Source organism: Syngnathus typhle, linkage group LG16, assembly GCF_033458585.1.
Source record: "Syngnathus typhle isolate RoL2023-S1 ecotype Sweden linkage group LG16, RoL_Styp_1.0, whole genome shotgun sequence".
NCBI lineage: Eukaryota > Metazoa > Chordata > Actinopteri > Syngnathiformes > Syngnathidae > Syngnathus > Syngnathus typhle.
Genome location: NC_083753.1, coordinates 6,598,104 through 6,616,119, shown reverse-complemented (window position 1 = coordinate 6,616,119; position 18,016 = coordinate 6,598,104). Strand labels below are relative to the sequence as shown.

Here is an 18,016-nt window from a genome sequence, read left to right as displayed (position 1 = left end):
AACATGTGACGTCAATATTTTTTTATTACGATCTGCGTCTAAAATGAACTTCTATAATATAACGAGAATTTCTCGCTTCTCGACAAAATACGTTGAAAATAGCACACGTATTGTTTATGTCATGGGATTAAAGGGGAAAATCCGGTGAATCGAGGGCTTGTCTTGTCTAGGCAGGCTTCTACAGCAGTGGGTGTAATTCATGTTGCCTCCTGCAGGATCGCATTCTTCACGAGGCCGAATACGGAACATCATAGTATCACACGACTTCACTCAACGGTCTTCTATTCTAACGTCTATTTTCTTCAACGATGGACGCGGGGTTCTTCCGCGTAAGATATTTTTTAAATTGAATACATTTAAAACCAGTTTTTAAATGTTGTCGTGATATATTCCTAGCTAGCGTTATCCATTTACATACTGGGCCGGTTGCGATTGAGTTACGTTGTAGTTTTGGGTACTGTCTATCAACTGGTGCGTGAACATTGTGATTTGCTCTATATTCGTTTAAACTATTCGAACAGGGTTTAGCAACTGACCCTAATCGTGTAATGTTCTAATGTATTGCCCTGATATGCTTTTAGACTTCAATTCCCGTGACACGAGGGAAAATTACATCTAACTTTGATAGTCGGTTACATGAGAGCGACTAGCTTTAGCTAATAAAGATGGCGCCCGGGTGGTGCATCGTTCGGTCTCCATGAGCGCGTTGCAGCAACGCTAATGTCGGACTCAAAGATATCCAAGTAACAATCATGTCTAAACCAAACTGATGAGACTTTTGTAACTCTGTCCACGTTAAATATGATGTTGACCGTTATCAGATGCGTTGCCTTCAATTTCCGGAATGAAATAATCCGGTCGTTGATTTAGCTAACGCTAGCATCATGGCTATCAATGTCATTTGTTTAATCTCAGTCAATTAATCCGATCGCGATCACTTGAACCTTCGATCATCTTCTAACAGGTCCTGTGGATGTGAAAATAATTTTTATGGTGGGGAATATTGGGATACTTTTCTTCAAATATATCCCGATAAGTGACAAGTTAGTAGGGCCTTCCATGTGGGTTTACCAGAAGTGGGTAGATTAACCCTAAATTATATTTGGCTAAAATCACTTGTAATTTAAAGAATGAAGTGAACCAAGGAAACCTTGAAAATAGTCCTTCTAATAATTACTTGGTAAATTCCTCTATTAAAAAAAGCTTTGAGTAACTCTTGATCTTTTGTTTTGGTAGCGCAAATTAGCAAAAATCACAATAAGGATCGTTAAATTTCAGATAATGTCAAACAACGTGACTTTTAAACAACATTACTGTCATAAATAGATAAAACCTTCTTAGAGTAACAAATTAAGGCAAATACAGCCACCAAGAAAGACTTGAATTAAGTTTATACACAGATTATAGTGCTTGATAAAGCTGTTGTTTTTCAAAGTGTGTTCCCACTAGAGGCTAAAATTTGCTAAAGATGCAAATGTTTTTCCTATAGGGCACCAGTGCGGAGCAGGACAACCGGTTCAGCAACAAGCACAAGAAACTATTAAAGCAGCTGAAATTTGCAGAATGTCTGGACAAGAAGGTATATAAAAGCTACTTTTGCACGTCTTTTGGTTGCTAACAAAAAAATCTAAATTGTTTTGGATGATGCGATTGTCATTTGGCCGATGCTGCTTTCAGGTGGATATGACCAAAGTCAACCTCGAAGTCATAAAGCCATGGATCACTCAACGGGTGACAGAGGTTTTGGGATTCGAAGATGATGTCGTCATAGAGTTCATATTCAACCAGCTTGATGATAAGGTAATGCTTTTAATTTTGGTCTCTTAACACCAAACTGTATATTTGAGGGAAGTGCTTTCTCGTTAAAGAAGGGAACTTGTCAAATGTGAGTGGTTAAATTAGCAATTAGTGTGATGAATCATGTTTTGCTGTTATGTAACAAAGTGACTTTATTCAGCATACTTCTAATTATGATGTGATTTATGATTTAAAAGGCCTGAACCAATATGGATGTTATACCTTGCATCTGAAGTATAGCACCAACACCTAATTAGCTCTCTCCTGAGCCCAAAGTCACTGAGCCCATCTCTCCCTTCATGATGCAGTGTGTGTTTTGAGGTGAGTTATATATAGGGATCATTACTATGCCAGTGATAGACACACCTGAAAAGAAAAAATGCCATTATTATATTCCCTGTAGGATTATTCAGATCATTAAATTATCCAGATCCCTTAAAATACAGTTGAAGTAGGTACAAAGGGGGCAGTTGCACGTTTAGCACAAAGGATTTCGACCAATTTCTATCTGAGTATGAAGCAATTTGTCCTGGTTGTGATACAGATGGATGTGTCTGATCACATACTGTCCTGTATACCCAACCCAAGAGGTACTGTATTGGTACCTAATGATTCCTGCACCTCAGCCAATGGAAATTGGAACCAAACATCCCCCCGGCTTTAGTGAGCTCATTTATGCCCATCACACTTGATCCACCCGGTTATTATTATCTCGAGATCATGGCTTTTTAGTCTTGAATTATTCACTCGCAATACTGTAATCTACAGATTCATTGTAGCTGGTCCTCATTTTATGTAGTGACTACAGCTTAAAATTGAAAAGAGTGACTCTCATCCATTTATTTGTCACACTGCCCATTAGAGGAGAGAAGCTGCATTCATATTCTTTCATTTTGGTGAAGGTCTGTAGCTAGTTTCTATTTTCATTCAAATACGCTTAACTATACATTCATGTGTACATATGGTTGCTCTGGCTAGATATGCTAAGTTTAACGGTACTGCAAATAGACCATGGTAAGAACAATTATTGACTTGACATTGTTGAATAACACCTTTTTATTTCTGTGTTGCTCTGTACTCATTATTGCTTGTTCGTCTCTTGCAATTTAGATAAATGATATAACATTAAGCTCAAGGTGGTTGAGTCTCAAGCAGTAGTGAGGCGGAAGCAAGCCAAGGGAGCTCCATGCCCACTGATCCCACGGGACTCACTGAAGACACCGGAACTGTACTTAAAAGTGTTGGGTTTTTGATGCACTCTGTATTGTGGCTGTTTTTTTAAAAACCTGAAGTTGTAGACTGTGGGGAGACTGTACAGGGGAATATGGGATGAGAAGGGACACACGAATAATAATAATGAATATCTCTTAAACACAAGATCATTTATTTTATATATACTCTATGTATACATAAATCTCTTAAAATGATTTATTTTGTATACACTCCGTGTATACATGTATATTTAGGAGCAGCAATTAGAATTTGGTAGAAATATTGCATGCAAGTTTTGATCAGGTAGATTTCTCTCCCCTCAGCGAGCATATTCTCAGCTTTGAATTGGAGTTCAAATGAAATTTATTTTCAGAGTCCAGTAGTGCACTCAGTTTCTTTTCCTCGTTTATAACTTTAAGTATGAATACATTATTTTACAGTTACCATCAGGTATATTTGTGGGAAATGAAGGGTAGGCGCTCCCAATTGAGAGATCTTACCTCTTAATTATGTGTTTGTCTTCCATTATTTCAATATCGTTATGTTTCTGTCTCCCTCTCTTTCTCTCTCTCTCTCTCTCTCTCTCTCTCTCCCCTGCTTTGTGTTTTGTAGCACCCGGATAGCAAGATGATGCAGATTAACTTGACGGGTTTCCTGAATGGGAAAAATGCCAGAGAGTTCATGAGAGACCTTTGGCCCTTGTTGCTGAGCGCCCAGGAGAACATTGCTGGCATCCCAACTGCCTTTTTGGAACAGAAGAAAGAAGAGATTAAGCAGAGACAGGTAAGATTAGCCCAAAAGCCAAACTTTGAAGATGCTCAATTGTTTTGTCGTCTCATACAGATCGAACAGGAGAAGCTTGCTTCTCTGAAGAAGTTAGAGGAGGACAAAAAGGATGCAAGAGAAAGGGCTCAGTCAAAGAGCCCGAGAAGGTAAGACCGTCCCCCCCTTCAATGTAGCATAGTTAAGGTTTGATCCTACTCATTTGTCATCTTATTTCTAGACGCAAGACGAGGTCCCCGTCGCCACGACGCAGGTCTCCAATGAGGCGCGAAAGGAAACATAGCCCTTCACGCTCCCCAAGGCGTAAAGTGCCGCTACCTGGTGCGAGTTCACCTCCTCCACCCTTGATGCAGCTTTCCACAAAACCTGTGGAGCAGCCAATAGAGCCTGACACAGCAGGAAGAGCCATACCAGAACCAGTTCCCCAAGAACCGTCTTCAACCAGGTACGCGTTGCCATACAGGACAGATAGGTAGTTCTGAGATTTCTTTTCTTCTCCCACTATTCTCTTTGCATCAACATTGTAACTAAAAGTAACATGTAACCTTGGAATCAGTATTTTTGACACTGTATTTTGACATTACAGTCATAAATAAAATAAAATGAAGCACGCCTCTCATTTCTCTAGTGAAACTGTTGTGGAGATGGCAAAAGCAGACTCAGTGACTGAAGAGAAGGAGCTTCCACCTGAGAAAGCCAAGATTGAGGAGAGGCCAAAATCCAGGGAAAGGGAGAAGGACAGTAGGAAGGAAAGACCCCAGCGCCGCTCCCGTTCTCATTCTCGCCACCGCAAACGGCGGTCCCGTTCAAGGTTGTTTTCTGTTATGTAATGTCGAAGTTGAATTGTCTTCAAAACCTGTCGTAGTTGACCCTCATTATCTTCTAACCTCTTTCAGATCTTATTCTCCACGTAGAAGACAAAGTCCCAGAAGGAGAATGTCACCTCGTAGAAGAAGCCCACCCAGACGGCCCCCTCCCAGCTCCAGAAACAGACCCAGGCGTTCTCCTGTTCGCAGGTTAGTCATTGCGAACACTTACAAACCTTGTGAAGTCAAAATCTTAAAAATTCTCTGCATTGGTTTTATATGCACAGGTAATGTCACTCGCGGCTCTAATTGTGTCGTATGTGTCCCACAGGAGACGATCTCGCTCAGCTTCATCCTCTGGCAGCAGCTCTTCTCCCTCCCGCTCACCTAAAAAAGTAATAAAAAGAATATCCAACTCGCCTCCACGAAAACAGCCCCACTTTCCCGATGCCTCCGTTAGCCCTCCCAGGAAAGACAGGCGATCACCATCTCCACGGGTCATGAGGGGCAGAGGGTCAGCATCTCCTGCCAGATCATCTGGTAAGGTCTTCACCTTGCTCGGTTTCTATATTAGAATAAGTACTTTAGATCTCTTCAATTTTAAAATGTCAACGAAACACATCTTGATTCCCTATTAGAAAGTTAGGGGATTAGAATGACTCTTTGTTGCAACCACAATTTATAGTTCAAAAAAGTCAGTCAAGGTGACTCGTCACTCATGGGACATTTTACAATCTTTGTTTCAGAGGAGGATAAAAATGAGAAAGGTGCAACTGCGGATTCTGTGCAGCAGAGACGACAATATCGTAGACAGAATCAGGAGTCATCTTCAGGTATGATGAATTTCAGTCAGTCAGTCAGTCCTCATTTGCCATAAAGCACCTTTTTTGGTTTCAGATTCAGGATCTTCCTCCTCGGGCGAGGAAGCGTCCAAGAGACCAAAAGGAGGACCAGTTGCCAGAAATGGTGACGTTAAGAGGAGGCGTAGCCATTCTCCCTCCCCAAGGAGGCCACAGAGAGAGGCCTCTCCTAGGTAAGACCCATGCAGATCATTTTTCTTCATGAAGGAAAGTTTATTCGACTTATATTTTTGGGTCACTTTCAGGAAAAGACGATCACCATCCCCTGGTCCTCGCAGACGCCGTTCCCTTACTCCTCCTGTAAGGCGTCGCAGGTCCCCTTCACCAAGACGAAGGTATTGGCCATATTCATGATACATAGTCAGTCGGCGTGGAGTATTGATCTGAAACACTGGTACTGTAACAATGTTGAAGCATGAAAAAAAAAAGTCTCTGTTCTAAATGTCTTTGGCGCTTTGCAGGTCTCCTTCCCCACCTCCCCGCAGACGATCTCCATCCAACAGGCGTTATTCGCCTCCTATCCAGCGTCGCTACAGCCCCGTACCTCCTCAAAAGAGGAAATTATCTATCTCTCCTGCTCGACGTGTTTCACCAGGGCACAAGCGCCGTCCTTCCCGATCCCCCAAACGCCGAAGTTCTCCCATCCAGCGGAGGCGCACACCTCCCTCGTCGAATTCCCCGCCGAGACACAGAAGAAGCCCCAAGCCCTCTTCTGTCCGCCTAAGTCGTGATGCCCGATCTCCTGCTGCAGCAGCAGCAGCAGCAGCAAATCGGCGCTCTCAGTCCCCCGCAAATCGCGGTCGCATTAACAGAGATTCCATCAGTCCTGCCAGACATTTTGAATCCTCCAACCAGCGGAAACTCTCTCCATTACACAGTGAAAAGCCTATCCGAAGAGTCTCACGCACCCCGGAGCCACGCAACAATCAGCGGTAAATAGGACACTACTGGCACCCCTTTTTTTTTTTTTTTTTTGTAATACTGGTATTAACAATGGAGAAACAAAATAGCAAATAGTGCAAGCTCTCTTGAAGTTACCTTTAATTTGTGCATGTCCATTTGGTTGATGTCATTGTTGTTGCTTTTACAGACTTTCTGTGAGCCCTCAGCCTTTCAGGAGAGTTTCGTCCAGGTCTCGATCCCTTTCTCCTCAACAAGCTGCTGTGAAACACCCGGCGCCCACATCTGCCTCTCCCTCACCATCTCGATCCGCAAGTGCGTCCCCCGCACTAGCCAAAAAGGCAAGCAGTGGATCCGGTAGCCGATCACCGAGCAAGGTACTGCGCAATATGGAACCTAACAAAATCATAGTTTCTTAACCTCCAATTGCATTGTCACGTGCTGCGTTGCAGAATTCCGATGTCGATGGCAGTGCCAAGAAGAAGAAGAAGAAGAAGGAAAAGAAGCATAAGAAAGACAAGAAGCACAAGAAGCACAAGAAGCATAAGAAGGAAAGGAGTGTCAACGCCGGTAGTGGAGAGACCCAGCAGAACCAGGGTGGGGATGAAGATGGTGAATCAAGAAAGGTTATGTCTGTTTGTCATCTTTAGCCGCGGAGGGTTTCTGATGGCTTTTCAGTAAACGCCAATAGAACATCGACGTAGGAGAGATGTATTGCTGTATGACTGACATGAGCGTCTCTCCCTCTCTTCGTCAAAATAACCAGCATTGGTTCTTTTTCAGGAATCAGAGAGTGAAGTGGAGGATACGTTGGATGACCTGGAGAAACATCTGCGAGAGAAGGCCCTACGCTCTATGAGAAAGGCGCAGGTGTCTCCATCACAGATGTCCTAAATTTCTAGGGGCATCCTTTTCACATTAACCTTGATGTTTGTGATAAAAACTGATTCAACTTAGAATGTACAAACTGTTGGCGTTATTTCCTTTTTCAGGTTTGAGGCATTGCTTTTGAGTGTTGAGTTGTCAGACAGCCTACCAGCTAAACTGTTAAAGCTCCTGTGTTGTCCATAACTACCAAATTGATAAGCGTGGGAACATGTAAATTTGGGGTTGATTTATAGTTTTTTTTTTTCTTCTTCTTTCCTCCCCTTCCCATAACCAAAAGTAGACTCATTGTATGAAGTGATTGCATGTGCAGTGATTGTTTCTGGTTTGCATGAACCACTGGCTGTGGCATATAAAGGAAAAGCTGCACATACTTGTACATGGTCCTATTAACCTTCAAATTCGAAGCAGTTAGAAAAAATAAGGAAAAAACGTTTTTGGCTTCAGCATTGCACATTTTGATTTACCAGCTGGTTTTTGTGACTTGTTGAGGATGCTGTAATTTATCCAACTTCATTTTCTCTCCCCCCCTTTGGACATCCTTGAAACAAGCTAAGCTGTGTGGGACTGCTTTTTTTTTGTATTTAGTACCCCCCAATCTGTATTGTCAGCCTTTCACAATTAAAACTTTTTTATAGAATCTCTTCCTTAGCGTTACAAATGAAATCTACCATTGTCATTTTGAAATGGATATATACTAAAATGAAAGTTCAAATTGATAAGTATATAATCAATGATTTATGATGCATGAGATTGTTTAAAATATAGTATACACACCGGGTTTTTTTGTGGTGTACCGTTAGATTTTTTTTTTAATGTAAAATATTCAGCATGGCTCATTAAAGATTGGACAAACTCGATAATGTCCACATCAGGACATCCGGGGCGAAGGCACCACCGTCCATTTGCTGCTTTCACTGGGCGCCTTTACTCCGCCTCTCCATCATCCCCTCCCACATTTTCGTATTTTACCGCTGTCGGTGGCGGCTCGGTTCGGAAAAATAAAATCGAGTTACTGTACGATCACTCCGCTACTTTGCTCAACGGGCAAGCATCAGCCTCCAGTGACGTCACTACAACCCCTCTCAAATTGAACGGCGATCGCGTGGCGAACCGGACTGAGCTTTTGTACCTCCAGCACCCGCTCCCGGGCTCTTTCTGACCAGACAAAGCGCAGCGTGGACGTGGATCTCAGTACGGGAAAGGGGGAAGAGCACCGATTTCAGTTGGGCGTGGTAGACCAGAGGAAAAGTCGCTTTACCTTCCAGCTGAAGTTTAAAGAAACTAGCGGTCGCCATGTCACTGTCGGTACCGCAAAACGGCGTCAAGGGAGACAACGAGCCGATTATCGAGCTGTTTGTCAAGGTAAGATCTGCGTGGAAAAAGTTCTGTTTTAACCACGGGACACTTCGGAACAGTTCATTTGACCCAAGACGAACGCGGTGTTAGCTTTCTTGCCACGTGCTGGCCCATTCGGGGTAGCGTTAACGGTTCCCCTTCGCCGCGCTTGACTTCATTGCCTATTGTCTGCTTAGTGGAGTCTTCCAGCCATTGGAGGTCCATTCTCGAACATAACGTAACCCCTGCACTGACACGGATAGGGCGGATGTAGCTCTCCAACGTTGCCTTGTTGCAAACACCTTTTTTAAACTGTTTATTCTCCTTCTGCATTCAAATTAGTATGTGTTAGTCAATAATATGGCTGTTACTCATGGCGGTGTTGGTATCCCTCTCATCTCTGAAATTTGGATTAATTTTTTTATTTATTATATATATGCTGTAATGCATCAGACTGCAATGTATGGCTTTTTTTTTATGCAAAGCGGGAAAATGCGAGAAAGGGGGGGTTTGGTGCACAAGAAGCTGCGAGTCTATTGTGAGGGAGAATGTGTGTTAAATCGAGTGGTGCTGCAGTGTGGACCAAAAAAAAAAACTAAAGAAAAATCACTTCTATTCAGTTTAATCGTTAACTGTTATTTTTTTTCCAGTGCAGCTGTCCCTGCAACTTGACTTGACATCATAAGACCGCATTTGACTGAACAAGGTGTCTTAGTTTCGGTTTCAGAACCAATAGCGATCAAAGTAACTTGCATTCCCCAAGAAATGAGATTGTGCAATATTGATGGAATGGAAACATAGTCACAGTGTGCTCGTGGATATTCACATTCATCCAGATCAATTCTTATTCAGGGCATTGAATATCACAGTCTGCAGGTGAGATAAGGTCTACTCATAATGGAGACAACTCTTTCCTTCTGACCTTGGTTGCTTGGACTGTGCACCTTCTCTCATATGTGTAATGCTGGGCTGGGCTCTATTCGACTAACGTGTCATCAAATGTGACCGCCCCTTCTGTGTAAAGAGAATTTTTACGACGTATAAACCTTTTAGCCTTTTAGCAATGACGTTACATTGCCACATGTGACCGACCCCATTTGCTAATCTAACAATCAGTTAACCTTTGGCAAGTCCAAGTCGTAAACTTTTCAATTATGGCCTGTCATTTCTCTACACACACCATTCTTTGACTTCTTGGAAGGTGTTCCAAATAACCAAGAAATGGATTTTGGTTTTTCTTCTTTGAATGAGAAAAATCAATGCCATTTTTTGGCACTCTCAAGCACTAAAGTGATGTTGTTGTTGTTGTCGGCATCACAAGTGCAGGAGCAAAGATGAATGGTTTATTAGTCACCTGTATGGTGTGCAGTTTTTTGTGTGTCTGCTGTTTTTTGCCCATTGACCGGCTTCCCGGAAAAATATTTTGTACCCTCCATTATTGCAAGGAACCAATTTGCACCATTTTTGCACTTTTCAAGAAAACAGACTGATCCTCAAACACAATGGCGGGAAACGAGCTACAAAAAAGGATTGCAAGCTTGCTTTGTTGTTGGGGTTCGATTCTGATCTTAAGCAATTTACTTCAAGTATTTGTTGTGAGCCCACGTATGAGGCCAACATATACTACCTGTAACTGGATCGTTTGTAATGCAATCCAGTCTGCTTGTGTTTCACGTGCCAAGTGTAGTACAAGTTTAATGTAGCACAAATGCTGAAAGTGTTGGATGCTAATATTGTTCATGAAGAGAAAGGAAAAATCCCATGTTGACCACCTCCATGTTTTATTGGGCTTTTATTTCATCTTTGTCGTGAGACACACTTGTTGGCGAGGAGGATGGAAAAGGACGACGAGCCAAAAGGAAGGAAGGAAGATTCCAACACGTCGCTGATCTTTACTTCCCTGTTGTGCACAGTAGTCCTGTGTCTGACGAGAAGTTGAGAGCTTTCCATTGAGTGATGTAAGCATGAGTCACAGCTGTGTCATGGGGATGTTATTGTGCCGCTGCCATGATCCAGAAGGATCTGACTTTTTTATTTTTACTCCCTTCCGGTTTTGTCTGTCCGAGGGATTTATTAGTCATCCCCGCACTCCATTTTTTTTTGTGCTTTCAAATGCGTCATGTGAAATTTGGTCTGGTCTAGTTCCCTATTCCCAACTACATCATCTGTACTGTTTTGGGGTTGGATTGTGAAAGGTAGAAAAGTTTGTATATTTCCCCCCCCCCCATTTTCATTTTATTCTGGTTCAGTCGACCACTATACGTTAATTCTTTCTTAAACTGTCCCAGAGCTTATGCATGGGCAGTCCAGTAAATGGAGGGAGGTGTTGCAATGTGGTTGCCATAGCTGCACCCAAATGAACATCTCTGCTGCGTGTCGCACAGCTCAAAGAGGAAATCTGCTAGATCGTATCATCACGAACTCCTTATTCGGTCAAAATATGGCCTGAACCCCCGTTGAGCGTTCCACCCAATTTTAGAATATAAAGTGTGCTGGGGAGGGGCGAGCGCGGGTCGCCAAGTTACTAAAATTAGGCTGTGAGCTTGGACTGGGCTGAAAATGGATCATTGTCCCTGACCGCTGCAACTTTGTTCTAGGGATGCAAAATATTTGATTTTATAACTTCATTTTTTTTTCTTTCATTAAAGGTACAGTTTCTCACACAGGCCCTTAGGAAAAGTAGTTGTTCCCCCCTGTCCTAAAGGATGTCTAATGGAGATCAAATCAGCTCCATAATGGACCAAATAGTCTCACACAGCATTGCGAGCAATGGATGAGGTGGCTTGAGCATGACTCACGTCCTCCATTCACTCGGCAGCTGGATGCATTTTTTTCACATTAGGTAAACAATCCAGTGTGTATTTAGGGCCCTGAGATAGTGAGTCTTTTAGTAATTGTTACCTCAGACTTGGATACACAGGAAGGGTGAAATCTTTGTCAAGGATGATGCAACTGTCTGCAATAGTTTTTTTCCTTTTCGTCCTATGAACTTTATAAGGGCGTCCCGAAAATATCTTGGCTCCCATTTCTTTTTTTTATTGGGATGTGAAGTTGTGAACTAAGCCTCCCTCTCAGCGGGGCTGCCAGTTGCTAACGGGGGGGACGTGCCCAAAACTAAAAACAAAAAGTGCTTTGTGTTGTTTCTGTCTAGAATATTCTGGAGGAGCTCTTTCTCTAAATGTCATGCTTATATTGCTTATATTCTAAGAAACCATGTTTGTTTTTGTTTTTTTACATCTTCACAATTTGCGACATGATCTACTGTTTATTTAACTATTGGATAGTACTGTGACATCTAATATCATCACATAAACAAGGCGCCTTCTTTGACGGAATGAACGGGACATTTCTGGCATAGTTTCTCCCTTCTCCCCTCCAATAGCAAACTCACCCCCCACACACACACAACAGAGGGGGCCCAGGATAAGGAGAGAGGGATGAAATGGAGGAAGAGGAGAACTCGGCAGTCCCGCCTTCTAAAAGTCCTACTTCTTACTTGTGCCCGAGACTACCATTTATCATGGCTAATGCCTTCCCATTTCCTATAATTTGCCTCTTTATCTGCATGAATGCTCTTTGGAAGGGACTTTGGACTCAGTTTTTCTTTTTCACTGCCACAGCTGTGGTTTCTAGAAAGAATCTGGAGTAGCCGCTGTCATTGTCAGCTGCTCGCGGTCATTTCGGATCAAGGAAGGCTCGGGTGAATGTGATGACGTACAGCAAATAAAAAAAATTGCCTCGCTTCTAAAAGACTGAGGTCATTGTTTACTTTTCAATTTGTCCTTCACACATGTCCCTGTCTGCTGTTGTCATGGTAACCGTCGCTACGCCGCGTTTGCACCCTTGGTGGCCCTGTTTGGGAAAATTGATTTCGAACCTTCGTGTAATATCAGTTCAACTGATCTCCATTTCATTCATGGGTTTGCAGATTGAGTGATTCGAGCCTTTCTTGATATTGAATTGGACTGGGTGGGATGTTGGGGGGGGGGGGGGGGGGGGCGGCGTACAATGGAAACCAGCAGAGGAAAGCGTGTCATCCCACTGCTTGTCACACAGAGGACAACAGCGGCCAGCCTGTTCCCACCAGAAAGAAGCCGACTCCATATTTTCCATTCAGCGACGCCTTTTGGCCGTTTTTCTGTTCATGCAGTCGAGTTTTGTTTTCGACGACAGTCAATCTTGTTCTCGATGAAGTGTGCACACAGCGTTTGCGTTGAGCTCAAACCGGCGACCGCTCGTTCCCTTTTGTTTGTCAAGTCTAGAAGGAGAGGAAACAAGAAGCCAGCTTGTCTGAGTCACTTCAGAGGTTTCCTCTTACTCTGAAGAGTCAGTCCTTGTCCAGATAAATGGAGGCAAAGCGTGATCAAGCGTGAGAGAAGGCAGTCGGCCGGCGCTTTGGTCTTTTCTGTTTTCTTTCCTCCACTCGACCAGTCATGTGTAAAAGAAGGGCTCTCTGACCGAGTGCAAGACCAACACATGGATCTTGGGTTGATTTTGTTTTGTTTTATTCTTGAGACATGACTCTATGCTTGCAAATAATTTTCTCATAATATAGCATAGATGTGTATATATATTTTTTTTGAAATGTGGTTAGCATGATGGTAAAAATGATTGAAATGCGTATTTCCTGTAGGCGGGAAGCGATGGCGAGAGCATTGGAAACTGTCCCTTCTCCCAACGCCTGTTTATGATCCTGTGGCTCAAAGGCGTCGTCTTCAACGTCACCACCGTGGACCTCAAGAGGTGCGGCCATTCTCTTCATCCCTCGGGCTTATCCCATTTTTTCCATATCTAGTCTTGTAACTGACAAAATATGAACGTGTGCTGAAAGTGGTTATAATGTTTTGGCTTGTGAATGGATTTCTTCAGTAACTTTGTAACACTGTGATACAGTCCTCACATGCACGAGTCACTGTCTCCCCCACTGTTTCTTTACTTTTCCCATGACCCTTTCCCAGGCAGAAGGAAATTTGAGGCTACTCCAGACACATCCTGCCCGTTTTGCTGGACGCCGGGTTATTTATCATCGCCGAGATGAAACTATGCGTGATAAAAAGAGAACGTTCCAGAAGCAGACAGTCTTTAGCAAACCCACTGTGTTTTTCCCCTCTCTCTATGATTCATCTAAAAGTCCACTTTGTTTCATTTTGCCAAGCCACACCATCCAAATGCTCGACTATTTTTAGCCACAGTCAATTGGACATCTGTTCTCTATTGACAAACGTTTCACTGCACATTACTCGCATTCAGGTTTGTCTCAAATAATGTTCACGTTGCAGCTGCTGACAACTCCAGATTTGAATCTTTTAATTTTCACGACTGAAAAGTGCAAAGGGATATATTCTTGACCTTTTAATACGAGCAATGAAATCCCGCGGCTGCTTCTTATTCCCTGCTCTGTGATAGCATTGGCCAAGGGTGCCACTTCCTGTTTGCATGCCAAAGGCTCGATGTGATTTCCTGTTTTTGGAGCCGCGGATGCCTCGTCCCAAATCTTGCCCAGAACTCTTTGAACTTTTTAGCCTGATAGCCCTAGTTGACTTTCTGGCTCTCTGAAAATATAGCACGTTAGTTATTGAAGGCTGAAGAGAACGAAGCATCTGTGTACACAGTAACCATTCAGCATTTTGTTTGCGTGTCTGTTTAACAATCTGCCAACAAGGGCATCTGGTTTGAAATGCAAATGTAAGATAGGCAGGACCTGAACACAGTGAAAAGCATCCCTTCCCAATGAATTGCTCACAAGATAATTTTGTTTTGAACGTCAGGTTTATGTTAGCAAAGCAGCGAACTCGGTCTAGTTTGCTCACATGAAATGTTTCCTCGGTGTCACGCAGGAAGCCTGCAGATTTGCAGAACCTTGCCCCAGGCACGCATCCTCCCTTCGTCACCTTCAACGGCGAGGTCAAAACAGACGTCAACAAGATCGAGGAGTTCCTTGAGGACGTCCTCTGCCCGCCCAAGTGAGCATTTTATCACCTCTGTGCTAGCACTGCCCGTGACTGACGTTATTGGCCAATACATTGCGAGTACTTGTTTCCAAGTATGTATTATTTGCAGGTATGTCAAACTTGGGGCGAGACACCCCGAGTCAAACACAACCGGCATGGACATCTTTGCCAAGTTTTCCGCCTTCATTAAGAACTCCAAACCAGATGCAAATGAAGGTAGGGCTCCAGGAATCCCCTATCATACATACAAGTGTTTTGTGCAAAGTATTTTTAGAAAATACAGTTACACACATGGTTGGCTAAGAAAAGACGGACAGAAAGGATGCAGTCTTGAGGACTTTGGTGGTTGCTCAGCAACATGCTTGCTCTGACGTGGTTGGTGGCTTACAGGCATAACACAAAAACACCTGCTCTGCTTCCTCCTCAGGGTCCTTAAACTCTTCACCTGCTAGGGCACGCCGGAAGCCAAACAAACCATTCGTCCACGCGGGAATTTTCCGAGCAATTTTGTCAATAAGATAATGGCGATAAAGTTATTAAAATATGTAGTCCGGCGACTGAACTATTCTTTTAATAATGTTGTGTACGATCAAATGTCACGATCCTCTGGCATTTTCTGTTTGGCCATTCACCGCCCTGGGAAAATATTGAGCCAGCCAGTGTAAACAGTGTGCTGGTTCTCAACGCTGTGCTTCATTGATAAGTGACCCCGTAATATATATTGTCCGATTGAACAATGCTCCAAACATAGTATTTGTATATTTTCTAACACGACTTTAAATGGACTGAGGTCAAAATATGTAACCTCGTTTCCATGTTGTCTGTGCGTAGACAAAAACTGAACAGGGGTAATCATTTAACATTCATAACAGGCTCTTGTTTGCATTTTGATAAAATACCGCCCCCTTGTGGTGAGTTGCAATACGTCTACTGAGGACGCCTGTCTCTGGCTGAACACGAATTGAAACCTCCAAACGTGTGGTTCTGTGTAGCTCTGGAGCGCGGGCTGCTGAAGACCCTGCAGAAGCTGGACGAATATCTTCGCTCACCCTTGCCTGACGAGATCGACCACAACAGCATCGAGGACGTCAAGGTTTCCACCCGCAAATTCTTGGACGGAGAAGAAATGACCCTGGCCGACTGCAATTTGCTGCCGAAGCTGCATATTGTCAAGGTGCCGATTTGCGTTCAACGTTCACTTTTGTTCAAATGGAAAATGGATTGAGACTCTTCCTTGATCCTATTCTCGTAGGTGGTGGCCAAGAAATACAGAGATTTCGACATCCCCAAAGAGATGACGGCCATCTGGAAATACCTGAACAACGCTTACACGCGCGAGGAGTTCACCAACACCTGTCCGAGTGACCTGGAAATCGAAATCGCATACGCAGATGTAGCCAAGAGGCTGGTCAAATAAGCTCGCTTGTCTCCAAGCCCCATATCTCTACACGCCCCACACAGCACACGGACTAGAGTGCAAACACACACACACACGAGAATGAAAATATCGTTGTTCCCCCTTTCCCGGTTCATCATATGTCACGAGTTGGGTGAGCAGACATGAATCGTTTTTTCCGTTTGCTGATGAATTGTTAGGCGCTACCACGGCAAAGCAGGCAGCCCGTTAGCGGGGGCTTACCAAAAATCCGGATCACCTTCACGCTCTGATAAGTGACCTTTAAAGTGACCTTCTCCCTGCATGCAGAGGCAAGGCCACAAACAAGAGTAGCAAAATTGGTGAACTCTTAAGAAGCGTCTTTTGGCTTGTGAACAATGTTCAGTGTTTTGTTTGTTTTGACCAAAACTAATCCCAAACCTGTGTTCATCGACTTGGTCTGCTAAATCAGTTTGTTATCCCAGGTAAAGTCAGCCGGTAACCAAACTCATTTTTGTAGCTCTACTGGGGAATCTTCTCAACAAAGTCAAAACTTGAGGTCTAGCAGCTTCATGTAATTTATATGTAGCTCACTCATGCCTTGTATGATTCACCACATTGCCATGTCGAGGGAAATGTGCACTGAAACAGCAACGCCAAAAAAGCTAACTCAAGTTGCAGGAAAAAAAAAAAAGGGCACATTATTCTGGTCAGGGAAAGTAGAAAACCCAGACGCCAACTTTCACTCACTGGTGTCAATGGTTGACGATTCAAAAAGCACCTGGCAGAATAGCATGAAAAGAAATCTTCAGTTTGTTGGTTAATCTCAAACTAGTGAATGTATTAATGATCAGAGTAGCTCAACAAGTGCTTTAGCGTGTAGTGCCGAAAAAAATTATTTTGTCCAACAGTTATCACTTTTTTTCTTGTTAGGATAGAATTTTGCTTCAAGGAATTGTAAATATTTGTTTGATCACTCGAATTTCAATGTGTACATTTTATACATAGCATGGACACGGTTGGAAGAACCGGGCCATTTCCCGCCCGCTCAGATTTCAATTTTTGATGAGCGTTCATCTCTTTGCCTTACTTCGCAGCATTTTAATTCAATGCGTGTTTTCCCTTGCACCAAGTTGTGCTCTGTTGTTATAATTTTATTTTTTTTCCAAGCACCAACTTTAAATAAACTTGTTATTGGCAGTGTTTGATGTGTGCCACGGAGTGTATTTTTATCGCACACTTGAGATACAATGCAAGAGCTCGATCAAAATTTTTACCTTTTTATTTACATATTTTTTATTTACCGTAATTTTCGGACTATAAGTCGCTGGTTTTTTTCATAGTTTGGGTGGGGGGGCGACTTATACTGAGGAGCGACTTGTATACATATATATGTTTTTTTTTTCACTTTTTTGGGCATTTTATGGCTGGTGCGATTTATACTCCGGTGCGATTTATAGTCCGAAAATTACGGTATATTTACTTAATGTTGCATTTAAGGTGTGAGGTTATGTACTGTAGTTGTTGGATGCTCTCCAGATGGTTTTAAGTGTCATATTTCAAGCCAAGTCTGTGCTTCCCCGTCAACTGGAGAGAACATTAAGACATATTCACCTTCACTTTGACAGAAACACACGCAAGGGCTCCGTGTGTGTTTGTGTGCAAAGAGAAGATGAAACACCACACACTCATTAATTGATATTCGCTCATTTTGTGTTGGTGTGACACCCACCCGTAACGACAGTTGTTTGGCATTGATTTTTTTTTTCCCCTCCCCTCAGCCAAGCTGGTTTTGTCACTTAACAGGTTTTTTACACAACAGCCATTTATACAGCTGGCTAAATATTTACACTTGTGGAATATCTCACCCAAGGGTACACACTGTTATCCCAGCTAGGTTTTGGTCCTACAATGTGTGAAAAATATTCTTTGCACAAGAGCCCCGATGCATTTGACATGCCATGTGGCAGTGTAATATCGCCTCGCGTTTGGTATAGTCCGGGTAAGCCCAAAGGAGTTCCTCATGGCGGGAACAAAGTTTTTTATATTTGTCTGCACTTAAACAAGTTACAACAAAACAAAATCCATCTTCATGGTTTTTTAACTTAA

The 18,016-nt window shown here is 43.0% G+C and overlaps 2 protein-coding genes across 2 annotated transcripts; both read left to right on the top strand.

Annotated features, from left to right (window-relative positions):
* The first annotated feature begins 171 nt into the window (after positions 1–171).
* Positions 172–7,883, top strand: srrm1 (serine/arginine repetitive matrix 1). The gene is made up of 16 exons (XM_061301157.1): positions 172–329; positions 1,490–1,579; positions 1,678–1,800; positions 3,622–3,792; positions 3,853–3,941; positions 4,013–4,237; positions 4,421–4,603; positions 4,689–4,808; positions 4,930–5,138; positions 5,345–5,431; positions 5,496–5,631; positions 5,704–5,793; positions 5,920–6,390; positions 6,549–6,735; positions 6,811–6,984; positions 7,142–7,883. Exons 1-16 carry the CDS (start codon positions 309–311, stop codon positions 7,250–7,252), a joined length of 2,487 nt encoding a protein of 828 aa, XP_061157141.1. The 5' UTR covers positions 172–308; the 3' UTR covers positions 7,253–7,883.
* Positions 7,884–8,205: 322 nt separating this feature from the next.
* On the top strand, positions 8,206–17,112 carry clic4 (chloride intracellular channel 4). Its single transcript, XM_061301190.1, has 6 exons — positions 8,206–8,608; positions 13,215–13,324; positions 14,419–14,544; positions 14,642–14,748; positions 15,525–15,706; positions 15,785–17,112. Exons 1-6 carry the CDS (start codon positions 8,540–8,542, stop codon positions 15,947–15,949), a joined length of 759 nt encoding a protein of 252 aa, XP_061157174.1. The 5' UTR covers positions 8,206–8,539; the 3' UTR covers positions 15,950–17,112.
* Positions 17,113–18,016: the final 904 nt, after the last annotated feature.

Excerpts from the sequence above, each read along its gene's own strand:
- srrm1 (XM_061301157.1), top strand. The coding sequence starts at position 309 with ATGGACGCGGGGTTCTTCCGC. Across the intron at positions 1,580-1,677 it reads CAGAATGTCTGGACAAGAAG|GTGGATATGACCAAAGTCAA; the intron begins GTATATAAAAGC and ends TGCTGCTTTCAG. Across the intron at positions 5,794-5,919 it reads TCCCCTTCACCAAGACGAAG|GTCTCCTTCCCCACCTCCCC; the intron begins GTATTGGCCATA and ends GGCGCTTTGCAG.
- clic4 (XM_061301190.1), top strand. The coding sequence starts at position 8,540 with ATGTCACTGTCGGTACCGCAAAACGGCGTCAAGGGAGACAACGAGCCG. Across the intron at positions 8,609-13,214 it reads TTATCGAGCTGTTTGTCAAG|GCGGGAAGCGATGGCGAGAG; the intron begins GTAAGATCTGCG and ends TATTTCCTGTAG. Across the intron at positions 14,545-14,641 it reads GACGTCCTCTGCCCGCCCAA|GTATGTCAAACTTGGGGCGA; the intron begins GTGAGCATTTTA and ends TATTATTTGCAG.